The sequence below is a fragment of the Micrasema longulum genome, unplaced genomic scaffold (genome assembly GCF_059751315.1).
Source record: "Micrasema longulum isolate JH-2025_06_02 unplaced genomic scaffold, ASM5975131v1 h1tg001772l, whole genome shotgun sequence".
In the NCBI taxonomy this organism is placed as follows: domain Eukaryota; kingdom Metazoa; phylum Arthropoda; class Insecta; order Trichoptera; family Brachycentridae; genus Micrasema; species Micrasema longulum.
The window spans coordinates 77,757-102,731 of NW_028278947.1; the positions used below are offsets into that span (position 1 = coordinate 77,757).

General features: G+C 29.2%; 1 protein-coding gene across 1 annotated transcript in view; it reads right to left on the minus strand.

Annotated features, from left to right (window-relative positions):
- Positions 1-24,975, minus strand: part of LOC148274047 (lachesin-like) — a 122,993-nt gene that overhangs the window by 14,845 nt on the left and 83,173 nt on the right. Inside the window, exon 4 of the mRNA XM_088237705.1 lies at positions 10,060-10,161. Coding sequence (XP_088093831.1) covers positions 10,060-10,161 — 102 coding nt within the window. The remainder of the gene's footprint in view (positions 1-10,059; positions 10,162-24,975) is intronic.

Genomic DNA, 24,975 nt, shown 5'->3' on the forward strand with positions numbered 1-24,975 from the left:
CAAAGTGCTAGACTTTGAAATGAGCTACTCTTTCCTTACAAAAAATGCACTTTATCTAGTCACTTTTTAGGATTACCAGAAACATAACTGTACATTCTTATAATCAAAAAGTTTTTTTATTTTACTGCCTTGTAAAAAATATTATTTTATTATTTTTCTTCTCTTGGTTCCTCTTTATCTCTTCTTCCAAACTCAGAACCTGATTTAACATTTTTCATTCTTCAATATGTAAAACATGAAGTGTTTTTACTTAAGTTAATATGCGCAAGCCTTATCTTCCCATTAAAAAAAACACCTGTTATTTTTATTTAATTAGCTTTTTTACTGTTTGCCTCTTTTGAAATGTATTTTATTTTTTGTTACAAATTTTTAAACAACTCTTCTTTTGAAAAGTCTGTTTTATAGTTGACTGGAAGATATTACTTGAAGCAAAAACTCTGCCACAGCACTAATTCTTTGTACTGAAATATTATTAAAAAATAAATATTTTATCAAATTATAAGAAAGCTAAAATATTTAGTTTTTTTTTTAAGGCATTAAATTTATCATATTTGAGTAACGGCACTGTTTTCGTGCGTCACACATTCAAAAATAATTTAAAGGGTGAAATACATTTGATAAAATTTTGTAAATAAATTTATCTCTTCATTTCACAGTCTACATATGGAAAACAAATAAAATGAACGAATTCTCTCTCTATGTACCACTAATGATACATTTTAAATTTTCCGCATAGTGGTTTGAATACAAATGCCACTTTACCAAAACACGTATTACCAGATTTATATTTTGCGTGAAAATAAAATGGGAAAAATTATTGCGACATAAAATTTGCCGTACCTAGTAAGATTTTTTTTATTGGGAGATAAAAATGTAATGTTTTATAACGCTTGACTTATGCACGTGGTTATGGAAATAATAAAAAAATATTGTCGGAAATTATGAATAAAATCTTTATTATTAAAAAAGATATGTGTAAATGTTTACTTCTGTTCAAATTGCGTTATCGTTTTTTTTTTCATTAAAAAAATATTGTAAGATTCTCATCATGGTTTGCGATCTCAAAAGGCGTAAAACAAGGATGTGTTATGTCACCATGGTTGTTTAATCGTCTTCTTCTCCTTTTCAACATCCGCTCCTAAGTAGAGCATGTGGACATCACCAGTTGCCTCCAGGAGACCCTATCGCCAGCCAGCATTATCGCCTCCTCCCACGTCAATCTAGAGCCCCTTTGTTTCGCCGAATAAAAGCGAAAGATTGTCATCGAGGGCCTTCCAGGACGGCGCGAGCCCGCAAGTTTAAAGAAGAGACAACTTGGGTTTAGGATCTCCTAAGGCATGCGCAGAACGTGTTCAAGTTAGGTTTTTTTTATTTATTTTTCATTCATTTTTTTTTGTTTTTTTACAACAAACATGATAATAAAACAGAGTATTAAAAAAATAAAGCAGAATTACATATTAATGAAGTAAATTTTAATAGAAAAATAGTGAACAAAAAAATCCCACAAAGGCATGGCCTGTTCGTGGGTATACAAGAGATTGTTAAAGAATTTTTTCTCCTAAAGTAAATAATAGACAGTTATAAAAATTTTGTATACTCGTAACATTAGAAAGAAAAAATACAGTATTCTGTAAAATGTTATATGTTTTTTTTTCTTTTACAGTAATTAAAAAGGGAAAAAAAAAATATTTTTAAAAAACACATAAATATTCCTTATTATTAAAGGGCAACAAAATAAATCATAGAAAAAAAGAGTTCATATCTTTAATTTGAATCCAAGATAGTGCATGTTTTTTAAAAGAAGGAAAATTTTGAATGTTTGGAATCAATGAAATGTTATCAGTAAAAAAAGAATTAAAAATTTTTGGGCCTATAAAATATGCATGTCTCTGTGCGAGCCTCGTTTTGCAATGAGGTATTTCTAACACACGATTCCTTCTTTGACTTGATCTATTTGAATTACTTGTAAATAAATTATGGTTCTTAAATATATGTTTTAAACATTGATAACAATATATTTGTCTTACATCTAAAAGTTTAGCTTCTTGGAACAAAGGGAAAAGTGCAATTTTTGTGAAGCATTATTTTTAATATAAATTTTTGAATAGTTTCTAATGGTTTACCGTCGCATTCTCAAGACGCTCTTTATAGGAGGTTGCTGCGTTTGTTCTAGGATTTCAATGTTACCGTTGTTTAATTTTTGGATGTTGGAGCAATAGCTGATAATTTTGCAGTAAGCTGTTTGTTGTACGATGATAATGCAGTTATTTTACAGTCGAGGAGAATTTGCAACAAATAGTCTCTTAAATGTATGATGTTTGCCTGGAAAGCAAACTGGAGATGAACGAAATAACATTTAAAGTTATTTGAAAGGGAAAGTGAGATTGCTGATTTCATAAAAAATGAAAACCACAAATGTCTCAAACAAGTAGAAGAATTTGTGTTCCTGAAAAGCATATTTTCAAGAGATGGAAGAGTAGAAATGGGTGTTAAAAGGAAAATGAATGCGGGAAACAAAATCGTGTCGAACGAAATCTTCATTTTTTAGTAGTTCTTTTCCCTTGTAATCGGAAGAACTATCAGAAAGATGAACTGAAGAATTTAATAAATTATTCGATTCTCAACAATATTTTGACTTAGTCCAAATTTTTGTAGATTAGGACTGGATTCAACTCCCTGGGGAGCTGTTTATATTAACATATTACAACAGAGATGAAGAACATTTAAAAGAAGGTAATATAGAAGTCTAGGCATCTACAGGGCTTATGAACTGTCAATGGCTGGTTTGAGTGGCCACTTTACACACTGTGTAACATTCACCATTCTGCCCATATTTTAACATCTACATTTTTAAATAAAGATTTCAGCTCTTTAACTTCACAAACATCAACAGATGAAAGAGTTGAAGGAATATAGATATTCAAATATGGACAGAATGGTGAATGTTACACAGTGTGTAAAGTGGCCATTTAAAGCAGTCATTGACAGGTCATAAGCCCTGTAGATGCCTAGACTTCTATATTACCTTCTCTTAAACGTTCTTAATTTTTGTTGTAATATGTTAATTATTTGATTCAGTTTTTTTTTCCTCTCACTTTTCTGGCGGATAATATTTGTGAAAACCAGCAAAAATCATTTTTCGGAAAGTTTGTTGGTCAAGAAAATATCGTTCTAAAAGCGGGACAGATTCATTCTTTACAGCAAAATTTGTGCATTTACAGGAGTCAACATCAAAAAGTTTTTGATTTTTGTAGGAAAACGCTGTACTATATTCTTTAAATACCTAACACTTTACACGATGTTTTCTGGTTTTTCAATAAATTTGGATACTATTTGTTTGATTCTCACACTTGAAACTATAAAATTAGAGATTTTTTCCCTTTTTTTATTATACTTCGAGAAACTCTCAAATATATTTCTGACGCCATGGCTCTTGCAACGAAGAATGTCATTTGATGTCTCACCCATAAGGTTATATTGGAAGACACTTCATAAGTTGATGGAGATGGACTCATCATTTCTCATGGAGTTTGGTTTAAAAAGTCGGATTTGGTAGCGAGTTTCGTATCTTTTTTTTCGAAGACATACTAATGAATTTCATCTAAGTAAGCGATCAAAATGATCGCACGAAAAAATTGTTGAAACTTTCAAAAACACACAATATTTACAAAACAAGTTAATCAAAATGGAGGGACAGGTGTGATATAACCGCCACAGATAAATCTCTTGGACCCGCTGTTCTGTGTCCTGTGACCTGATGAGCTGCGCTTACATTTTTTCAAAAATGAGGATGGGAAGAGGGTCGTGGAGGAATGTGAAGGGGTAGGGAAGATAGGAAAATAATTAAAAGAACTTTAAAAGTAAAAAAATAAGAATTATAAATTGTCAAATAAATTATTGTGGTAAAGAGACTGTTAAAAAAATTATTTTTAATTAAATTTAAAAAAATGTTTTTTAATTTCTCGTATTTTTTATTTTGCTTGTGAAAAAATAAAACATTATTTTTAAAAATTTGCATGGTTTGTATTGTTATAAACACGGCGTTTGCAAAAAAAAAAAAATATTTGATCACAATTTAATTTTTTTATTATTTAAAAATTATAAATTTTTGTATTTTTTGTGTTTTCAAATCTTTTCGGCATTTTAGCAAACCAGACATTTTTTAAAACATTTTTAAGGGTGTTTTTATTTTTTTTAAAACGAAACTTTTTAGACGTTTCTGAATTCGAAAGTCGAAAAAAATGACACACCCTATTGACCAGCGACTTTACATCATATTAAATATCCTTTGATGGTCATGTTCAACATTTTAATAAATAAGCGGAAATTACGCAATACGTCGTTCAAAAACCCGGAAATTAAGCTCTTTGAAATAAAATATAAATTTAAATAATGTACACCTGAAAAATCTTTGAAATTTTGTGAAAATTGACACAAAGTGTTTTTATTAGAAGAGTAAGATAATAATTGGAAAAGAATTAGGCCTTCAAATAAAAAGTGGAGGATATAAATTTATTTCGTAAATTCTTTTCCGTTTTTGATCTTCATTTGCAACCGATATTTTTGATGAAACAAAAATCTTTTGACGATGCGTAAATTAATTAAATACAATAGAACTCCTCCTATCCGAACTACAGGCATACCAAACATCCGGATCGTTATCAGGAAATAAAACCTTGCTGCGCGTAAACGAGCACCTTTGTCGAAGCAATTAACTTTGCTGGACATGTTTAACTCTTTAAAAAAAAAGTATAATTCATTGCCCAAAAAAAAAAAATTATTAAAACTCATTTATCTATCGTATCTGCCCTAAATTCAAATAACTTAGTCCATATTTTGAACTTCCTCTCTGAACACAAGTAGTTTGCTAACTGAGAGGGGTATTGTAATTATTTTTATTGTAGATAACTCATATAGCGCCATTTTCGTAATTTAATACCTCAAGAGCGCTTTACAAAGTGATCATATAAAGATATAATTTTTTTATTTTTTTTTTTAATTTAGGAATAACATAACATAGCATCAGTATATTTTCTCGACGATGATTTGACAAAAAGGTGCGATATGTTATTTTGGCCCTTCGAGCCAACATTTGTCGTTATTTCAGGCCTCTGATAGTCAGCCTTTAAGCCAAGTTGGTCTTTCGGTTTTACTTACGGGTTGCGGTCCTGTTGCTAGAGTCGGGGATTCGCGGATCAGGGGTCCGACGTTCGAACCTTATTCCCTTTTCCTAATAGTGAGCCATTTGCAACTCGTTAAAACTGCCCCCTTAATTTGAAATATTTGGGTTGTTAATAAAAACACAAATATTTCTTTAAAAAAAAAATAATGAAAATAATAGTCTGTCATTCATAATAACGCTACTAAAACCGCAAATTTATAATTTATTTATTATCCCAGACGCCACCGAGGTATAGTGGTTAAGACGCTTGACTCACGCACAAAAAGTTCCGGGTTTGATTCCTGGTTAGAACACAAAAATGAAATGTGATTTTCATCAAAAAAGTTGTAGGTAGATCATCCTATTTTAATTAAAATCTACTGATCTACCGAATTTGTTTGAAATACTAACATTTTTCAAATATTTCCGTTTTTTTCATAGAACTATTTTAAACTATTAATTAGTCCCCAAAATATGCAATCTGCTTATAAATGAATAAACCAAATACTAACTTTTTTCTGTTTACTTTGAAAGTATTTTTCCTGCCATCTGTTTATTATTATTTTTTTTCAATTACAGTTGTGAATTGTAGCGCAGAATATCCAGGCTTAAGAAAAGTCACATTTTGAATTTTCGTATTCTCACCGGAAATCGAACCAGGAACCTTCCGTGCGTGAGGCAAGTGTCTTAACCACTTTACCACGGAGACCGTCTATTATATTATATATACATAAAAATAAAATAAAAACGACTCCCCTGAATTGGTTACCCGCATTCACCTTAAGGTACCACAGATGCAAACGCGTATCTAAATGTAGAACAAATTTTACAAAAAACACTTCAATTAACCGTTTTATGGATACTTATAACAGGAAATTAAACCACATAGATATATTTGCATGAAATGTTAAATTTATCAAAAAAGCCATAAATATTGAATTATCATTGCTGGCTTCTTCCTATCCGTTACTCTCTTTCCCTACATAAGTATAAGTTTATAATAAAAAAATATTTTAATATAATTATGAATCCCCGTACTGCGGGCCAACTGTTTGTGACACCTGATTTTTATCATCCGAATTCTATCAATTATATATTTTATATCTATTTATTTATATATACAATGTAGGTGCACATACATAGAATTAAGAATAGTCCAGAAGGAGCGTAGAATCATATATGAATACATCAGACTGTGTCCAATAATTCCACCACTATGCCCTATTTTTGCCGCGCGCATTTGTGACGTCGCCACGTAATGTTGCTTGATGGGAAAAAAAAACCATTACACAAATGCCAGCCAAAAAAAAGCCATTCGTTAATTTCTCTAAAATTTTATTGTGCACGCGGAAACATTGATTGACATAACAGAGTAGGTAAGTAAAAGGTCATTTAATAAGAGTAATTGAATTAATGAACTTTGAACTCAAAATATAAAACAAATTTTGTTTAACATAAAACTGATATTTTTATATCATGTTATACAATATTTGATATTTTAAAGACAATATCGTTCAAATGCCCCCCACGGAGTTGTTTAATCTGAGGTCTAATTTTTATTAGTTCTTTCATTAGATGAGCAAAGTAGTGTAAAAAAATTTACTACCCTGGCAACACTAACGAAATTCCCATTTTTTTTTTTATTTATTTAACTTTTTGTACATAATGTTATTTGTACATTGGCGGGCTTATTGCCAAATGGCAATTTCTTCCAACCAACCAATAAAATAAAAGTTATGTTTTTATAATTCAAGTTACAGAACATATTCAATAGAAAAAAAAGATTAAAAATTTAAAGATATATAAAAATAGAAATAAACGTATTTGTTTATAAATTACCTTAAATCGAAACTATTACTCAATGGGAAAAAAGAGGAAAGAGGAAAGAGGAAAAAGGAAAGGAGGAGAGATTAAGGAAGAGAAAGGAGATGTTTCTTCAGACGTGATTTAAACAGAGATAATGTAGTAACATCTTTGATGGTGGATGGGAGATGATTCCACAGTCGTCACAGTTTTTCGTTGACAAAAGCGACAATGTACGTCCAAGACTCGTCCCCACCTTATTATACCATACGTTATTGTAAACCATTTTTAATTCTACTTTAGAATTACAGTGGATTTATTTAATTGGCTCTAGTATTGTTAATACATTTCTACTAATTTTTTATGTAAATAGCTGGAAAAATCCCAAACGAAAAAATATATACTTCGCCTATAATATATGTTTATTAATAATAAATACTATTATTCATCGGTCGTACAAAATACGTACATTGATTGGTTAGTATAAGTAAATAGTGATTTCTGGTTATTTTCAAAGTTGTTTGAATAAAATTAAAATTACGTCATTTCTCTTAGTTTCTATTTCATTGAATGAAATACCAGCATATTATTTAACAATAAAAACAAACGTTTTAAAAGTAAGTATTTTCTGCTCAAATTTAAAACTCTATTTCAACGATTAATAGTAATTATTATTTCATCATTAATCTTAAAATAACGATAAACGTAAAAAAAATGCATGAATTATTTATTTATTTTACAGAAACCAACAGTCTACATTGATATTATAACATAACAGCGAAGTTTCTTAATAAAAATGAATTGTGGTAAAACAAAAGGGTGTGTTTATGTGTATTTGTGAGAGAGTAAGTGTAGAGGTGTGTTTGTGTGTATTTGTGTAGGAGTAAGTTTTCAGGTTTGTGTAAGCGTGAGCATTATTAAACAGTAAATGGGAGCGTATTGCAGCCAAAACGAATGATTCATAATTTATTTCTCAAATAAATTAAGGGGTTTGTTAATTATATCAAAAGATGAATAAAAAGCAATATACTTTGAGAACGATAGAAGAAAGAGTGTTGTGCATAGTAAGTGCTACAGACTGACATATGGAATAAATGGTGGCCTTCGTGGTGTAGTGGTCAAGATGCTTGACTCACACACGAAAGGTTCCGGTTTTGATTCCCGGTGAGAACACAAAAAAATAAAATGTGATTTTTCTCAAGCCTGGGTGTTCTGGGATGTAATTCACCATTGTAATTGGGCCTTCTGGCATGTTGTGGTGCAAGAATAAATAAATAAATAAAAAATCCTTTTTTCTTGTCCCGCAAGAGGATATTAAAATTTATTTAAGAGAGCTGGTTAAAAGAGTCTACTTTATTTTCAGTAATTTATAAAAATAGCATAATTCAGATACAGAGCGTCTATTTTCAAAAGTAAAAAATCCATTTTGTTTAGTAGATTAGCTGTAAGTGAATAAGTGGAGAATAGGTGTTATGCATGCGTTATAAAGGCGGTATTTGTTTTTTACTGAATCAATTACTAATATGCAAACAGCCTTCATACGATTGAATGTGACTCCTGCTACTACTAGCCGCTCTCAGTTCTATTTGAAAGCTAATTTTACACAAGAATTCAACGAAATTTTCTTTTTCTTTGTTCAATAGAAACATTTAATTACGTTTTTTGTAACGTTTATACATTAGTGTTTTGCAGAAAAACGTGTTTTTCAATATTAAGAAAAGGTGTTATTGTTATTTTAATCGAATTAAAAACACATTTAATACACTTTGTTTCTATCGTACATTTTTTCTTATCTGGCCGTGTTTTCCTTTATCCAACCATAAATATCCTGGGCAATATTAACCACAGTAGGGTCCTATTTACCCAAACAAGGATTTATTTTCCCCGCAGGGTTAACGAGTTTTCTTGCTGATTTAGAAGCAATTTTCCAGAATGTGTAAAGTTTTTAATGCGAGCCTTATCTCCCGCAAGGATCCCAATAACTCCATCCTGGAAGTTTAATAAAATCGACCAAGTCTCGCCATTTCAACGACAGCTTTTCGCCAAATTTTTCACATTCCAGCGAATATTACGGTGAATAAAACGTATTTATAGCGATCTTCTGCAACGCACATTTTTTTAATAAAACTTTCCATGACAAAACCTTTTGGCTGTTTTCTTGAATAATTACGATTAAGAAAAATATATCCATAGAAACGGATAAGTTTAATGAATGAAGAATGTACAAGGTAGTCAAATCAGATAAATTAAATAGTAGTTGTTCAATTTAGCTGCATGAGTTGCTTTTTAAAATTAACGAGAAATATTTATGTCCAAATGTTTTGAGGGCAGGTTGGATTTCCTCCGAAGGAAGTAATTTAGATCTGAATTTGTTGCAACAGAAAATGAAAACATTTTTGAGAATAAAATATAGAAGTCTAAGCATTTACAGTGCTTATGACCTGTCACTGGCTGGTTTGAGTGGCCCCTTTACACACTGTGTAACATACACCACTCTGTCCATGTTTAATCATACACATTTCCTAAACATTTCCATCTGTTGACTTTTACGAAGTAAAGAAGCTGTAACCTTTATCATGTGTGTGAGATTCATCTGGTTGAACCCATACACCTACTAGGCAACGCCTGAAAACAATTTTCTTTCCATATTCTCTTCTATTAAACAGAACCTAAAAAACTTTTGTACAAGGGATTGAAGCTATATAATGCATTACCTAAAGAAAAAAAGAAAAAAAGGATTGAAATATTAAAAATTAAAAAAAAAAATGTTCCTAGATTTTTTTTTTAAAAAATCGTAAAGTTATAAAATGTTTCTATTAGTTATTTATATGTTATGAACTAAATTAAAAAAGCATAATTAAATATATATATTGTAAATAAATATTCCAGTAAAGTGGTTTAATAGTGCAGAGCCAATTCTACCATAAAAACAACAACATGAATATTAATTTAACAATGTAGAGATAACTAACAGGATAAAATATTAATAAAAATTTTGAAAAATAAAAACTTTAAAAAAAAATAATAATAATTTACATTTTTTAATTGTTTTCATGTGTTAAAAATAATATTTCAATAAAATACAGACAACTTACTTCAGAATGAAGAAAATGTATTGCTTGATATCTCTCATCGGATGTGTATGTTGTAAGGCCTACTGTCAAAAGGTGGCGATCCTTTCTCCTGATCCAAGACACCTAGAAGCAAACACAAATGTTTCTATGAATGTCGCTCACCTACATGGAAATTTTTATTATTTTATGAATACGAAAATCACGAATACATTATTAATAAATATTTTTTTTTATTACGACGGGTATTCGTATATTATAAAAATCTTAATTTCATTCCGGGAAGAATGATGACATTATTTAGGAAAAATTAATGCCATCGAATGGTCAAATATGACCATTAAAAAATCTTTAAATGGAATGAACATTTTATGTCATTATAATCAATATATTATATTTAAAAAAAACAAATTTATTAATCTTAAAAAAAAACAAAATACATCTTAATTTATGTGAAATGAAATGATTGTATTTTTAACTTTTGTAACTTTTAAGTATCTTATTTTTTATTTTATCCCTCATCTTTAAACTAAAAGAATTGACCATACTTAAATATATTCGATTACCAATATTATCTACATAAGTTAAGATTTAACTTCTAGCGTCGTAATCTGCTGGTCGAAGAGTAATTATATTTCAGTGACGTAAAACTTTTCAGTAATTTTTAATCAAAAACGTGAAAAGAGATTTTTTCTCCCACTTTCATTATCTGATTTTGTTAAAAGCGCGATTAAAAAAACGTCCTGTAAAAATGGCAAATTCTAGTGATTTTCTCGTTTTTTATCAGACAACAGCCATAACTAACTTAGGGCGCAAATAATATGATACAAGAAATACAAAACATACGTTTTTTACAATTATCACTGTTATAATTGTTATAGTTATAACTGTTATAATTAATTTTGATTCATTACAGAAATTAAAGACGATTAGTACTTAAATACATTAAATAACCAATGACCGGTTTCCCGTCTCTCGCGACATCTTTGAGTCAAGTCTTAAAACCAGATGATAAAATAATCTAAGTTGAATGCCTGATTTCAGTCTCCAAGACTTCAATTAACCTTTTGACTGACCCTTGTGTATAAGAAGAACAAAAAACGCATGTAAGTAAAAAAAAGTATTTTGTTTTTCAAGATCTTTGAACATAACAAAATATCTAGAACCTTGAGTTAAATATATACAAATATTAATTTGAAAGAAATATATGTATTTTAATTCGATCACTTAGCAAGACAGAGATGTTTTTTTAATAAGATGAAAAAAAAAGTGTTTATCTGGCGATCATTTCCTTGCCTCAGGTTACCTAAAGTTAACCTTAAGTAACTTCAGTTTACCACACAGTGACTCAAGGGAGTTTTTTCACAGTATGTTAAAAACACACAATAAATTACACAATATGGCCATATTTTGAGATTTGGGTGGTATTCATAGTTTAAATTTGTTGTAACAGAGAGAGAAAATATTTTTGAGCAAATAACATTTATAGGGCTTATGACTTGCCATTTGAGGGGTCAAGTGGCTATTTAACACACTGCGCAACGTTTGCCATTTTGCCTTTATTTAAACATCCATATTTTTCTAACTCTTCCATCTGTTGACTTTTGTGAAGTAATTCCTGTAAATGCCCAGACTTTCATATTACCTTCTCAAAAATGTTTTGCCTCTCGGTTGCAATAAATTTAAATCTTAACAACTTCCAAGCTAGGAAATTTTGCCTGTCTACAAAAAATCACAAAACATTGATATGTTTTGTCCTGTTTGAATTAATAGCAAAATACATTAGATTTTTTTTTAAGTTGTTCAAAGATTTAACATTATATTCTAAAGTTTGATAATTTTAACGTTATGTATTATAAGAACTTAAGCGTTCAGTAACTAAGATTATTTTTTTAATTTGAAAAAAAATTATGTCGCCATCGTGATGTAATGGTCAGCGCGTTTTCGTCCCATGCAAGAGGTCTCGGGTTTGATTCCCGGCATGGTTACGATTTTTTGGTTTAAAGGGGTGTTTTTACACTAGAATATTTCATAGTCCCTGGACTGATTGACATTATATCTGAAGCGTGAGACTGACATCGTATTTCATGTAACAAAAATAAACAAGATACGATGCAATTACTGTACCAATGCATCGGAATCTGAGGAATAATAATGATGATGATGATTTTTATTAAATTAAGCCTATTATAAATAAAAATGTCTTATTTAATATTAATTTGGTAATCAAGTTATCAAATACATGTTTTAATTATTTTATTAACGGTCGCAACTTTTGTACAAAATGTAATACATACTTAAAAAACTTATACTTAAAAAGTAAAGTTGAATATGTTAAAAGGAAGGCATAGTTGATAAATATAATTAAATTTAATTCAGGTAAAACACAACAATATGAAGATTGGCGGCCTCCGTGGTGTAGTCGTCAAGACGCTTGACTCACGCACGGAAGGTTCACGATTCGATTCGAAAATGTGATTTTTGTCAAGCCTGGGTGTTCTGTGATGTAATTCACTACTGTAATTGGGCCTCCTGGCCTGTTGTGGTGCAAAAAAAAAACAAAAAATATTTTAAGATTTGTGACCAAATAGATTAAGTAATATTGAACATAAACTAGCTACTGGAACTTTTAAGTTAATTTAATGGTTCTATATAATAACAAAATAAATTTGTTTTAATTTTTTTCTCTACTGACTTGTTTTGAAGCTATACAAACTTCTTTTTTAAAGTATACTTAACTGATTAGTTCTATTCTTATTTATGCTTACAGTGATAACTAAATAGTACACTTTTTATGCATATTATTGAGCTTATAAGACAATAGTTTTTGTCATGTTGCTATTTTAATGACGGGAAGTGTAAAGTGAAATGGATAAGATGTGTTAAACTGGACAGAAGTGGACTTTAAGAAATATTGTTTTTTTTCTTACTTTACCCTTTTTTAATTTTTAAGATTTCCATCTCGTATTATTTTGTATTCTGTTTCATTTTCAAAAAAGAAGTTGTTTTACATTTATTTTGATATTATGAAAACCACAAAGTTAGTTCTACAAATTTAAGTTTTATGTTTTTGTACTATTTTATTTATAATACACAAAAATTTCGTACAAAATAAATATTTTCTTCTTAAGGGCTAACGTTAGGTATTTGATCCATCAAAATACATAATTACTTCGTTTTAAATAGTCTTTAAACGGGGAAGGAACGTTATTTAAGGGGTAGATAATATTTTATGAAAATATTAGAGTTCATGATAATATAATTACAACGCAACTCCACACAAATTTTCGAAGAGTTTAATATCAATTTCGCATAGAGAGTAATTAGATTTAAATATTTGACATTTTGATAATTCATTTTACGTGTTCTGTAAAACGAAAATAATGTTACTTTAGCACAGAAACGAAAATTTGTTAGTATTTATTTATTTCAATGTTTAATTATCAAAAGGAATTTATTTATTCTTGGAATTCTTTAGGATAGATTATCCGGCTTTTCGTTGATCTTTCGACCACCGAAACAGTGTGGGATGAAGATGGATTGGCATGGTTGAGCTCGAAATATTATGTTTATGAATTTGCATAAGAGGTAAAACAGAGTATTAAAAAAATAAAGGATAATTACGTAGAAATGAAATACATATTAACAGTAAAAACAGTAAACAAAAATCCCACAAAGGCATTACCTGTTCGTGTGTATACAAGAAATGTTTATGAATTTTCGCTTTTATAATAAACAGACAGTTTTACTATTTTTATGTAACATAAAGAGGAAATAAAATATTCTGCAAAAGTGGTATTTTTTTTATTATAATTAAAATAGGAAACAAATTAACTTAAAAATACTCCTCATTATTAAGAGAAAAAAAAATCATCGAAAAAAAGAGTTCATATCTTTAGTTTAAATCTAGGAAAGTGCATGTATTTTAAAAGAAGGAAAATTTTGAAAGTTTGAGATCAATGAAATATTATCAGTTAAAAAGGAATTGAAAAAATTCGGGCTTATATGCATGTCTCTGTGTTTTAAAATGTGGTATTTCTAACACACGATTCCATATTTGACTTGATCTATTTGAATTACTTGTAAATAATTTTTGGTTCAAAAATATATATTTTAAACAATATATTTGTCGTATATCTAAAAGTTTAGCTTCTTCGAACAATTGGAAAGAGAGAAAAGTGCAATTTTTTTGAAGAATTATTTTAAATGTAAATTTTGAACACTTTCTTAAGGTTTAATATGGTTGTTGTAAGTTCCTCCCAATCAAATTATTCCATAGGAAAGCAATGACTATACAAGTGCATGATATACCATTAAATAGTATCTAGTTGGGCGTAAATACTTTGTCGTTTGAACACATAGGTTAAATATCTCAGTTTATTAACAAATATTTCAAGATGTTTGGTCCATTTAAGTTGACAGTCAATGATTACTCACAGATATTTTGTGCTCCTTTAAGACTTAATTTTTTTGCTGTTATTACACATGTCAAGATTACAATATTTTTTATAAAACAGTACTTTAAGGGAAGAAGAAGGGGAAGATGATTTTGAGTTATAAAATTGAATAAACAGTATTTTATGACAAATTAGCGAGAGAAGCTTTGCTTTATAGTTAATTGTTATTATTGTTCAATTTCTTGTTTATTTGTTTCTTTATGTTACAATTGTAATTGGTTTAAGCCATACATATTTTTTTTTTAAATAATTCATATTTAACGCTGAGATTGTTTTCAGAAATCTCAAAATGACAACTATGAGGGTGTTGAGAATTTTACAATGAAAATTAATTTGATAATTGTTTCTGAAATCGTAATAATACTGATTTGTTCTATATACCTATCCAACGCCAGAGTAGCTACAATCACTAGAGTAACACAACACTATCCGCTACAAAACGGAAATAAGCCAAGCCATACTTTCTCCGTTCAGCGCTGGTACCAGACGTTAAGCGCAACGTCGCAACCGATACGCGATAGTTTTGTAAATTCAACAAATTTTTTCACAACGCCTAAATTCACCCAGTCTTGTCTATATTTCATATTACCATATTCAAATATCTAGGGTGATATTTTGAATGCCCTCGTAGTCACGGAAAACGCTTTTGTAAAGCGTACGCAGTACGTAAATACACTATATAAAAGCGTTTTCTACGACCGCAAGAGCGTTTGAAATAGTAGCCCTATTAAAGCTTAACATGATATTTAAGTTAGTAATTTACTCGCAACCTATACAACAAAACTTCTTGTCAGTTTAATTTGATCTCATCATCGCTAACAGAAAATTATTAAAGACGATGCTTTTTAATAAGATTAAATCTGTTTATTATACTTTAATATGATTGCTTTATTGTAATGTCCTTGTTTTTTTGTAAGGTGCTTGATTTATTGTAATCTGCACGTTTTACTGCAATGTGCTAGCTTTATTCAAATATGATTGCTATTTTTTAATCTACTAGTTTTATTATTTATTTATTTTTTATATTAACGGTTCAAGGAACCTTTTACAATAAAAAAAATAACAGAAATAATCACAGCAGTGAACAATTCATTATGTCATATATAATATGAAATATAACTATATAATTCAACTAAATTATCAAAACTAAACGAATTGGTTAAAGTTATAAATTTAAAAAAAAAACTACAAAAAATTAAAAAATAAACATAAAATATCCAAGATGACAAATAAAAGGTAACAATCAAAGTGATCAAATAGTATGCTCTAAATATAAGTATAACAAAGTTAAATTAAGAACAATTTAACATAAACATAAAGTAGCTAGTATTTAGCTAGGTAATAATGAAAAGGAAAAATAATGCTACAATAAAACTTTATACATAATACGTTTTTTGGATCAATGTGGAAGCTTCAATAATCTTAACAATACCTTAATTTCTCTGTTGAAATAAATTTTAATATGAATAATTCCCTACAGAGGAAATCCAGCCAGTCTGCAAGCATTTGGACATACTCAAACATTGTTGAATGTATTTATTTCTCGGTATTAAAAAAATAAATTAAGTTTTTTTTACGTACATGCCCATAAATATTTTTTATCTCGTGTATACCGTGTTAAGACCACATTAAGCGCCGATTTTCACACCCCCAAATATCAGATAAAGTTCAAAATACCTGCGAAGCTGTAAGTAGATCCTTATCGAAATGTTTAGGATGCTCCGTAAAATATAGAAGACGAAAATCTTTTCAACTGTAAGGAAGCCATTTGGATGTAAAACAGGTTGAATTAAAAATACGTATCCAAGAAAACAAAGTAATATAATCAACTTTTTATGCCAGTTTATTTGTTTTATTATAATGTGCTTGGTTAATTATTTATTTAATTTAAACTGTTAATTACAAGAGTTATTTCAACAAGATTTTAGTCGTACTGTTATTATTATTATGAAGAATAATAAAAGTTACGCAATTTTTGTAGAATTTATCAACAGCGCAGCAAACAAATAATATATAACAAACACATAACAGATCTTGACCGTCTGGAGGATTACTGCAACTCCAACTGCTTGGACCTTAATCCTTCTAAGTGTTAAGTTATTACATTTAGTCGCAAAGGAACAGCCCTAGTGAATTTAATAAATTTTATTCAAACCAACATGGATACTGGGATCCCAATCACGGGAGTAATCTTAGATTTTAAAAAAGCTTTCGATACGGTTCATGTTGAGACAATGATAAAAAAATTAAACGACATAGGAGTAAAATCTCAAGAAAGTAAATTATTAAAATCATATTTAGCAAATCGGAAGCAGTATACATATGTAAATGAAAAAAAAAGCCTTTTGCAAACGGTAAATTTTGGAGTACCCCAAGGATCCATTTTGGGTCCAATATTATATATTTTATACATTAATGATTTGTCACTGTACAATTTCAAGGGAAAAATTATTATGTATGCCGACGACATTGGACTATTCTATAAAAATCAAACAGACGTATTAACAAACAATGACATAAACAAAGACCTAACTATGTTGACTAAATGGACAAACACAAACTTACTTACACTTAATGAAAAAAAATGCAATATTATCCATTTTGAAACTAGAAAAAAATGTCATAAAGTAGATGCTTACATAAATAATGAACGACTTACTGAAATTGAACATGTTAAATACTTAGGACTAACAATAGACAGACAATTAACATGGACAATTCATATCAACAATTTAATTAGCAAAGTGGCGACATTATCGAGTCTTTTTTTAAAAATCAAAAACTTTGTTCCAAAAACGGAAAAAATTCTAATGTATGAAGCCTATGTAAAAACTAAAATATGTTATACGCAACTATTATGGGGAGCAGGATATCAAAATGACATAAATAGACTACAAAGACAACAAAATAAAATATTAAAGTTAGTATATGACCTTCCCTATTTAACTGCAACTAGAGAACTTTTTAAACAAACTAAGCAATTAAATATAACTGAACTCTTTCAACTAGAATCATTAAAATTTATCCATAAATTAGCCACTAATGTAATTGTAGACGAAGAACTAAAACTAATAAAAAAATGTAGTCAACATGGACATAATACGAGAATATCAGACAAATACCATATACAACTTTTTAAAACAAGACAAGGACAATCAAGACTAATGAACCAGGGACTGAAATTATACAATAAACTACCAGACAAAACTAAACAAAAGACTCAGACAAACTTTACAAAAGATGTTAAAAATATTATTTTAAACAACAGAGTATAAATGAAAAATGTATATATTTTTTTATGTAAAATGAATGTTATAATCCGTAAGGGTTTATAAATAAATTTTCAAATAAAAAAAAAAAAAAAAATTTTTACCTACTAACTATGTGCTTAAGGGACAAAACCTCCAACGCTCATTATGTGTAAAGGATCAAGATGTCCTTCATGATAGTAAATTACTTTTCGACGCCCATGTTGACAGCATCATAAAAAAGTCATCGCGTGCGTTTGGCTTTGTTATGCGTAGCTCTACCTCGTTCACCATGGTAGACATTTAAAATTGTTTATTGTATATTAATGCGAAGCAACTTAGAAAATGCGTCACAAATGTGGAATCCAATGTACAATGTGCAGATATGACGCATTGATTTTTTTTTTTTTCAATTCGTAAAGTTCATGAGTTTCCAGTTGAAACTTGAATTGAAATCCGATCAATATATTCAAATATGTAAAAAAAACATCACCTGTGCAAAAACGTCGTGAAATAGCGGATATAATTTATCTACTGAAAATTGTCTCTGGTTCAATCGAATATCCTGAACTACTTTGCAAACTTTCTATTAATGTTCCTTCCAAAGTTTTAAGAAATAACCTTTTTCTTCATATACCTCTTGTTTCATCTTATTATATTTTATAATTTTAATGTAATAACTAAATCAATAAACATACATTTATTTGCAAATAATCAAAATGATGTACGGCGTTTGCTTTCAAAATAATTCGTAGTATGTTTTATTTTCTTTCGGATTTACATTAAATTACTGTGTATTTTATGTTCGAGAATCTTTTTTAACTACTGTGATATTATTTGTGATAACCTGTAATTTGCTTATTTGTAATTTGTTTTATTTCATATTTAAAACAAATGTAGCTGTTGGTTATCCAAATAAAGAATAAAAATAAATAAAAATAAAGGTTTACGCGCATAGAACGTCTTGCAGCTACAGAGCCTGTTGAAGGTTAAACATCTAGCCCAAATACAATTTAAAACTTACTGTAAAGAGTTTCTTTTTAAACCGTTTAAAAATATGAGCTAAATTGGACATGTCCTGCACTAGGAAATTATTTTTCAAAGCCTTTCGTTTCTTAAATCTTTCAATTTTACAAAATAATGAATGATATCATTTAATAACTGAGCGAAGAAAACTTTTTTAGAAAACAACATATAATTGTTTACATATTATATGTTCTGCCGATAAAACAACTTTGTGACTTCAAATTGTTTGTAGATTGCTTTTTCGATCCGGAATATATAAAAAGAGTTTCCGACATTCACAACAGTAGACTGAAAAGTAAGGGTTTCCTGGTCGTTCTCTGAAACACAAATTACTTCGGAGAACAAACATTGAATTACGTTATTCAAAAAGTGTTCCATAATCTCCCGGAAAATCATTACTTACCCGGAAGATCATCAAATGGAAAAAAAAAGAACTGAAAAACACCTGAATATTATTTATTAATTTATTTATGCTTTATTAAATTAATTCATAACATCTTCAGAACTTTTAATAAGATTACAATTTTTTATCAAAATGTCTGTATTACATATTTTTTCAAATTAATTTGAAATGTTTCGATCTTTTCTATCTCTTTTATTTCTTCAGGTTACTCATTGTACAGCTTCAATCCCTTGTACAATGAGTTTTGAGATTCTGTTTTTCTCCTCATTGTAATCTTATCTTTTTTTATTCCTTGTTTCATATGTATGACATCGTTGGTTAATTTTTATTATTTTTTCAATTTTATTCATCCCCTTAATTATTTTATGCGTAAAAATTGCTACATCATATTTAATTTGCTGCTTTCTGTCAGCAAGCCAATTTTTTGTGCATTCTTTCTACATTTAAATAGATGTTTCTTTTCAGTATAGTCTTCATCGCCTTATTTTGAAGAATCTGTAGTTTTGTAATTTCTTCTTCATTACATAAAAAAAGAATAGAAAAACAGTAATTTATATGTGGACATATGATTGTTTTATATATTAGAACACTACTCTTTACATATATTACATTTCGCAATCTTCCTATAAATGTTTTTTTTTGTTACATATTGAGAATGTGTTTTGAAATTCAAATATCTATCCAAGTAAACCCCGAGATATTTTATTTCGTCCACAGAATTTATATTTAGATTATCAATAATAATATTGTATCCATGGGGTATACTTTTTCTCCCTATATTCATATATTTTGTTTTAAAGATAATCAATTTTAATTTATTCACTTTTGACCATTTTGATATATTTTCCAAATTGTACTTGATCTTATTTATCATTGTATCATTATTAACTCCTGATATGTAAACCAGTGCATCATCTGCAAAAAGTTGAATCTTACAATATTTAAGAGATTCACTGATGTCATTTGTGTACTCGTATATCATAAATAATATGGGCCCTAGCACTGAGCCTTGGGGTACTCCTAAATTATTTTCTATTGGATTTGAAATAATATTTTTAACTTTCGTTATTTCATATCTGTTATTTAAGTTGCTTTGAAATCAATTTAAGGCATTTCCCCTTATTCCAATTAATTTAAATTTTTCTAGTATTCTTGATCTATTGATTGTCTCAAATAACCTTTTAAAATCCAGAAAAACCGCCAATACATGCTTATTTTTCTCAATTTCTGCCTTCCAGTCATCAATTACCGTATTAAGAGCTGTTTCACATGAATGATTGTTCCTGAATCCAGATTGTTTTTAAATAATTATATTAATTTTGACTAGAAATTCAACCAGTTGATTTTTTACAATAAATTCCATCAGTTGTTCATATTTTGGAAGCGTGTTGATAGGTCTGAATTTTTTGTCTTATTTAGTATTCTTGATTTTTGGTATTGGGAAAACTATTGATGTTTTCATGACTGTGGTAATGTCCTTGTTTTTATAGAGTGATTAATTACATCAACTAAATATTTACCAATTACTGGCATAGGATATGTAGGCATGGTTAAATTATTTTAATTGCGTGTCACCATAAATATGTTTTGCCATAAATATTAATTAAGTATTAAATATTTTATACGTTTGTGTGTAAAACAAGTCTGTTTTAAACAAAATGTGTCTTAACGAAAAATTTCTAGACTTAATGGGTAACTTAAATAATATCACGTTACTATTCTATGGGCAATTTAAAAAGATACTTTTGACGTTTACACGTTCATGAAGTTGTGTAAATATTAAAAGTCTTCAGATGTTCAACGACGGTCCTGCAGAGACAAGCAACGGACTCTGCAAATACCTTGATCCGTTAATTTCGGGATTGTTGAGGTTTTTTTGGCAGTCTTCGTGGTTGCTTCTTCTTCAGTTGCTTCTTACTGTTGAAAGATTTTCCTCACAGCACACTTTGTGGAGCCACCACATAACCTGTTGGCGATATCTCCATAATAATAACCTTATTCATAAAATGTTATCGCTCAACTTTTTTTATTGGTTGACCGATCAGCAAGTGAATGCATATTTGGGGTCATTGTTCTCAATATGCAAACTTGTGCCACACTTTAATGCGAGTGACATGGATTTTTTCTACTTAAATAATATAAGTCGATTACAAGGATATTGAAAATTTATTTTAACTGTTGCCAAAGCTCCCTTGATTACTGGATTTTTTCAATTGCACGCATCCTGTCGTAAGTTCATATGGGACAAGTTACATTTTATATTGCTAATGCACAAAAATGTTAATCTGTAAATCTTTTTATTGAAGACTCTGACAAGTCGGGTTGTGGTCCTGTGACTAGTGTCTCGGACTCACGGACCAAAGGTCCGTGGTTCAAATCCCACTCTACTCCATCTCGATTTCATTTTCTAATAGTGAGTTATTTACAACTCGTTGAAAATGACCCTCAAAATTAAATATTTGGGTAAATCATAAGAACGCAAATAATTATTTTTGTCAAAAAAAAAATATATATATCGTACAGAAATACACAAGATTAAAGTAATAAAATAAAATTACTGATTAACACCAAATAACCAAATGTTGGAATCGGGACTGGGTCATGTGGCTAGTGTCTCGGACTCATAGATCAAAGGTCCGTGGTTTGAATCCCGCTCTGCCCCAACTTGATTCCTATTTTCTAATAATGATTTATTTACAACTCGTTGAAAATGCCCCTCAAAATTAAATATTTAGGTTTGTCTTATGATGTTATGGTTAATCTTATAATTATATGTTCTTATGAACGCAAATATTCATTTTTTCTATGAAAAAATAAAGAAATCATAAATGAAATTTCAACTAAGATGCCTAATGAATTTTAATATTTCGAAAAGCTTTCACAATTAATGCCACTAGTGTTAATTATGGTATTTTAAAGCTTTTTTGTAATTGCTCATTAGCATAAAACATGTTTCATATCGACACAATTTATATCTTTGGTTAGGAAGTCCTTGCAATATTCATGATAGATTTCAGACATATGTTTGAACATATGGGGTTATATAGAGAAATAGGGTAGAAATATAAAATAACGATCTAACCTTTGGGAAATACAGTTAGTACGGAAAGCCGTAGGGGATGTTTTTTCTAAAACTTCCCTTGCAATTCACCCCGAAAAAAGGCTTTGTTGCTCACATCATTTGCTTTTACGTAAGGTATCTTAAAAAATAACAAGTAAAAATATGACTCATTCAAGCATAAGATTATTATTTAATGCTAATTCTATTTTTTTTTAGTTTCCTTAAATCTAAGAATCGTAGTTTTATAAATTTGATTTACGAGTGTGAGGTTTATACTTGTCAATGCAGAGAGCTCCTACCCCAGATAGAGATGATAGACGAAAACGACGTTATACTTATGTGTATTTATCAACCATGTTTTGAGTTTGTCTAAATTTTTGTAGACAAGGACTGGATTCAACTTCCTGGGGAGCTGTTTATATTTACATATTACAATAGAGATGAAGAACATTAAAGAGAAAGTAATATAGAAGTCTAGGCATCTACAGGGCTTATGACCTGTTAATGGCTGGTTTAAGTGGCCACTTTATACACTGTGTAACATTCACCGTTCTGCCCATATTCGATGATCTATATTCCTTCAATTTAATTCAATTCACCTGGTTCATGAAAAGGTATAGAAATTGAAAAAATAACATTTTCAGGCGTTGCCTAGTATGTAGGTGAAATAATTCAATTAGATGAATCTCACCCGCTAAATAAAGGTTTTTGCCCTTTGACTTCACAAACATCAACAGATAAATGAATTTAGGGAATAAAGATGTTAAAATAAAAGCAAAATGGTGAATGTTAAACAGTGTGTAAAGTGGCCACTTAAACCATCCATTGACAGGTCATAAGCCATGTAGACGCCTAGACTTCTATATTACCTTATCTCACATGTTCTTCATCTCTGTTGTTAAATGTTAATAATGTGTATTTATTACAACATAATGAACAAAATATAACATTTCATAAATTGTTCCTTCTATTTGATGTTATTCATTCCTTTTGTAATATTTCATTTTTCATTTCTTCCCCGGGGAATGAATCCAGTCCTTATCCAAAAATTTGAACGAATTCACAATATTGTTGATCTTAAATACTTCTTCTTTGTATAAAGTTTATATTTGAAACACTAACTTTGTGGTTATTCATTATAATAAAATAAATAAAACAACTTTGTTTTTAACCACTAATTTTTATTTTTCATCGACCGGTTTCAAAGCAAACAAGCTTCTTTGTCAAGGTTTACGTAACCTTTGAATTGATTCCTTTTTATTTTATTTCTATCATGTTTACTAAATACTACACGTGGACCCAATAAATCAAGTGTTTTTTTTTCTTACACGGGTAGTAATCTGATATCATTATTTTCGAAGTAAGCCTATTATAAGTTATTAATTATTGTTTTCTTATTATGAATCGCTTTTTTAATTTCTAAGATTTCTACGTTGTCTAATTATAATATTTTATTTTCAACATGAAGTACTTTTAATCCAATGTCTTTATTGAAGTTATGATTATTTTCTATCAGATGATTTGCGAATTTAGAAAAGTAATTATTATTTAAGCATCTTAAGTGTTCTTTTACTCTAATATTAAAGTTTCTTTTAGTTTTTCCAATGTAGATTGAATCGCAATCATTATAATTTAATTGGTATATTCCAGATTTATTATATTTATGGACTTTGTATGTGTCTTTGTGATTTTTTAACAATGTTCCCATATTATTAGTTGTGTAGAAAGACGGTTTAATGTTTGATGGTAGGGAATTTGAAAATTGTTTTGAAAAAATGTTATTTATAAAAAGAATCCGCCCCCATTGTTTACGTGGGTTTGCTTTATTTACTGTGGGAGTCGAATATAAATATTTGTTTATAAGTTTGCATCTTTGTTTTTGATTTAATATTTTATCAATGAAGTTCTCATTATATCCATTATTATTAGCAATCTGTTTTATTCTATTTAGTTCTTTTTTAATTATTTCTTCTTTGAATTGAACTCTACAGATAAATTGATCTACGACTAAAGTACTGTTGGGTGTAATTGCTTTTATAGAAGTCAATATAGTTCTTTGAAAAAATGCGAATTTCAGATATTTTACATCGATTGCTAGGTTTAATAGTGTAGCCTTTACAATAGTACCCTCCTTTGTTTCAATTGTTTACAAGATACAATATTTTTATTATAAATGGTACACGTTGATGTGAGCTTTTAATTACACATGTCCTATCTGCAAGTTTCTTTTATATTTTTGTGCAACAACTACAGCGAAGGGTATAGTGAGATTTGCATATGAGTGTAATTTGTATCCTGACAAATAGACGGATACGTCTCAAAACCAGTAGACTTCATCATCATCATCATCAGCCGTCTCTTGTCCATCGAAGCTAAATTGGCAATGCACAATGGAGTTTTAGTCCCAACACTTATGTATGGAAGTGAAACATGGAACTGTCAGAGAAAGGATGAAGTCCGTAAAAACGCGGTAAAGTAAACGTGGTTAAAATGCGATCTCTTAGACGAATGTGTGGGAAATCAATGTATGACACGGTTACGAATGATGAAATCAGGCGAGAGTGTAAATCTAAGTCAAGTATAATTGATAAAATTAAGAAAGGGTCTCTGAGATGGTTTGGTCACGTAGAACGAATAAACGGCAAAAAATGGTAAAACAAGTATAAATGGTGAAAATGAACAGTAACGTGAGACGAGGACAACTAAGGAAGACGAAGCATGATCAGATAAAACATTATCTTAGGT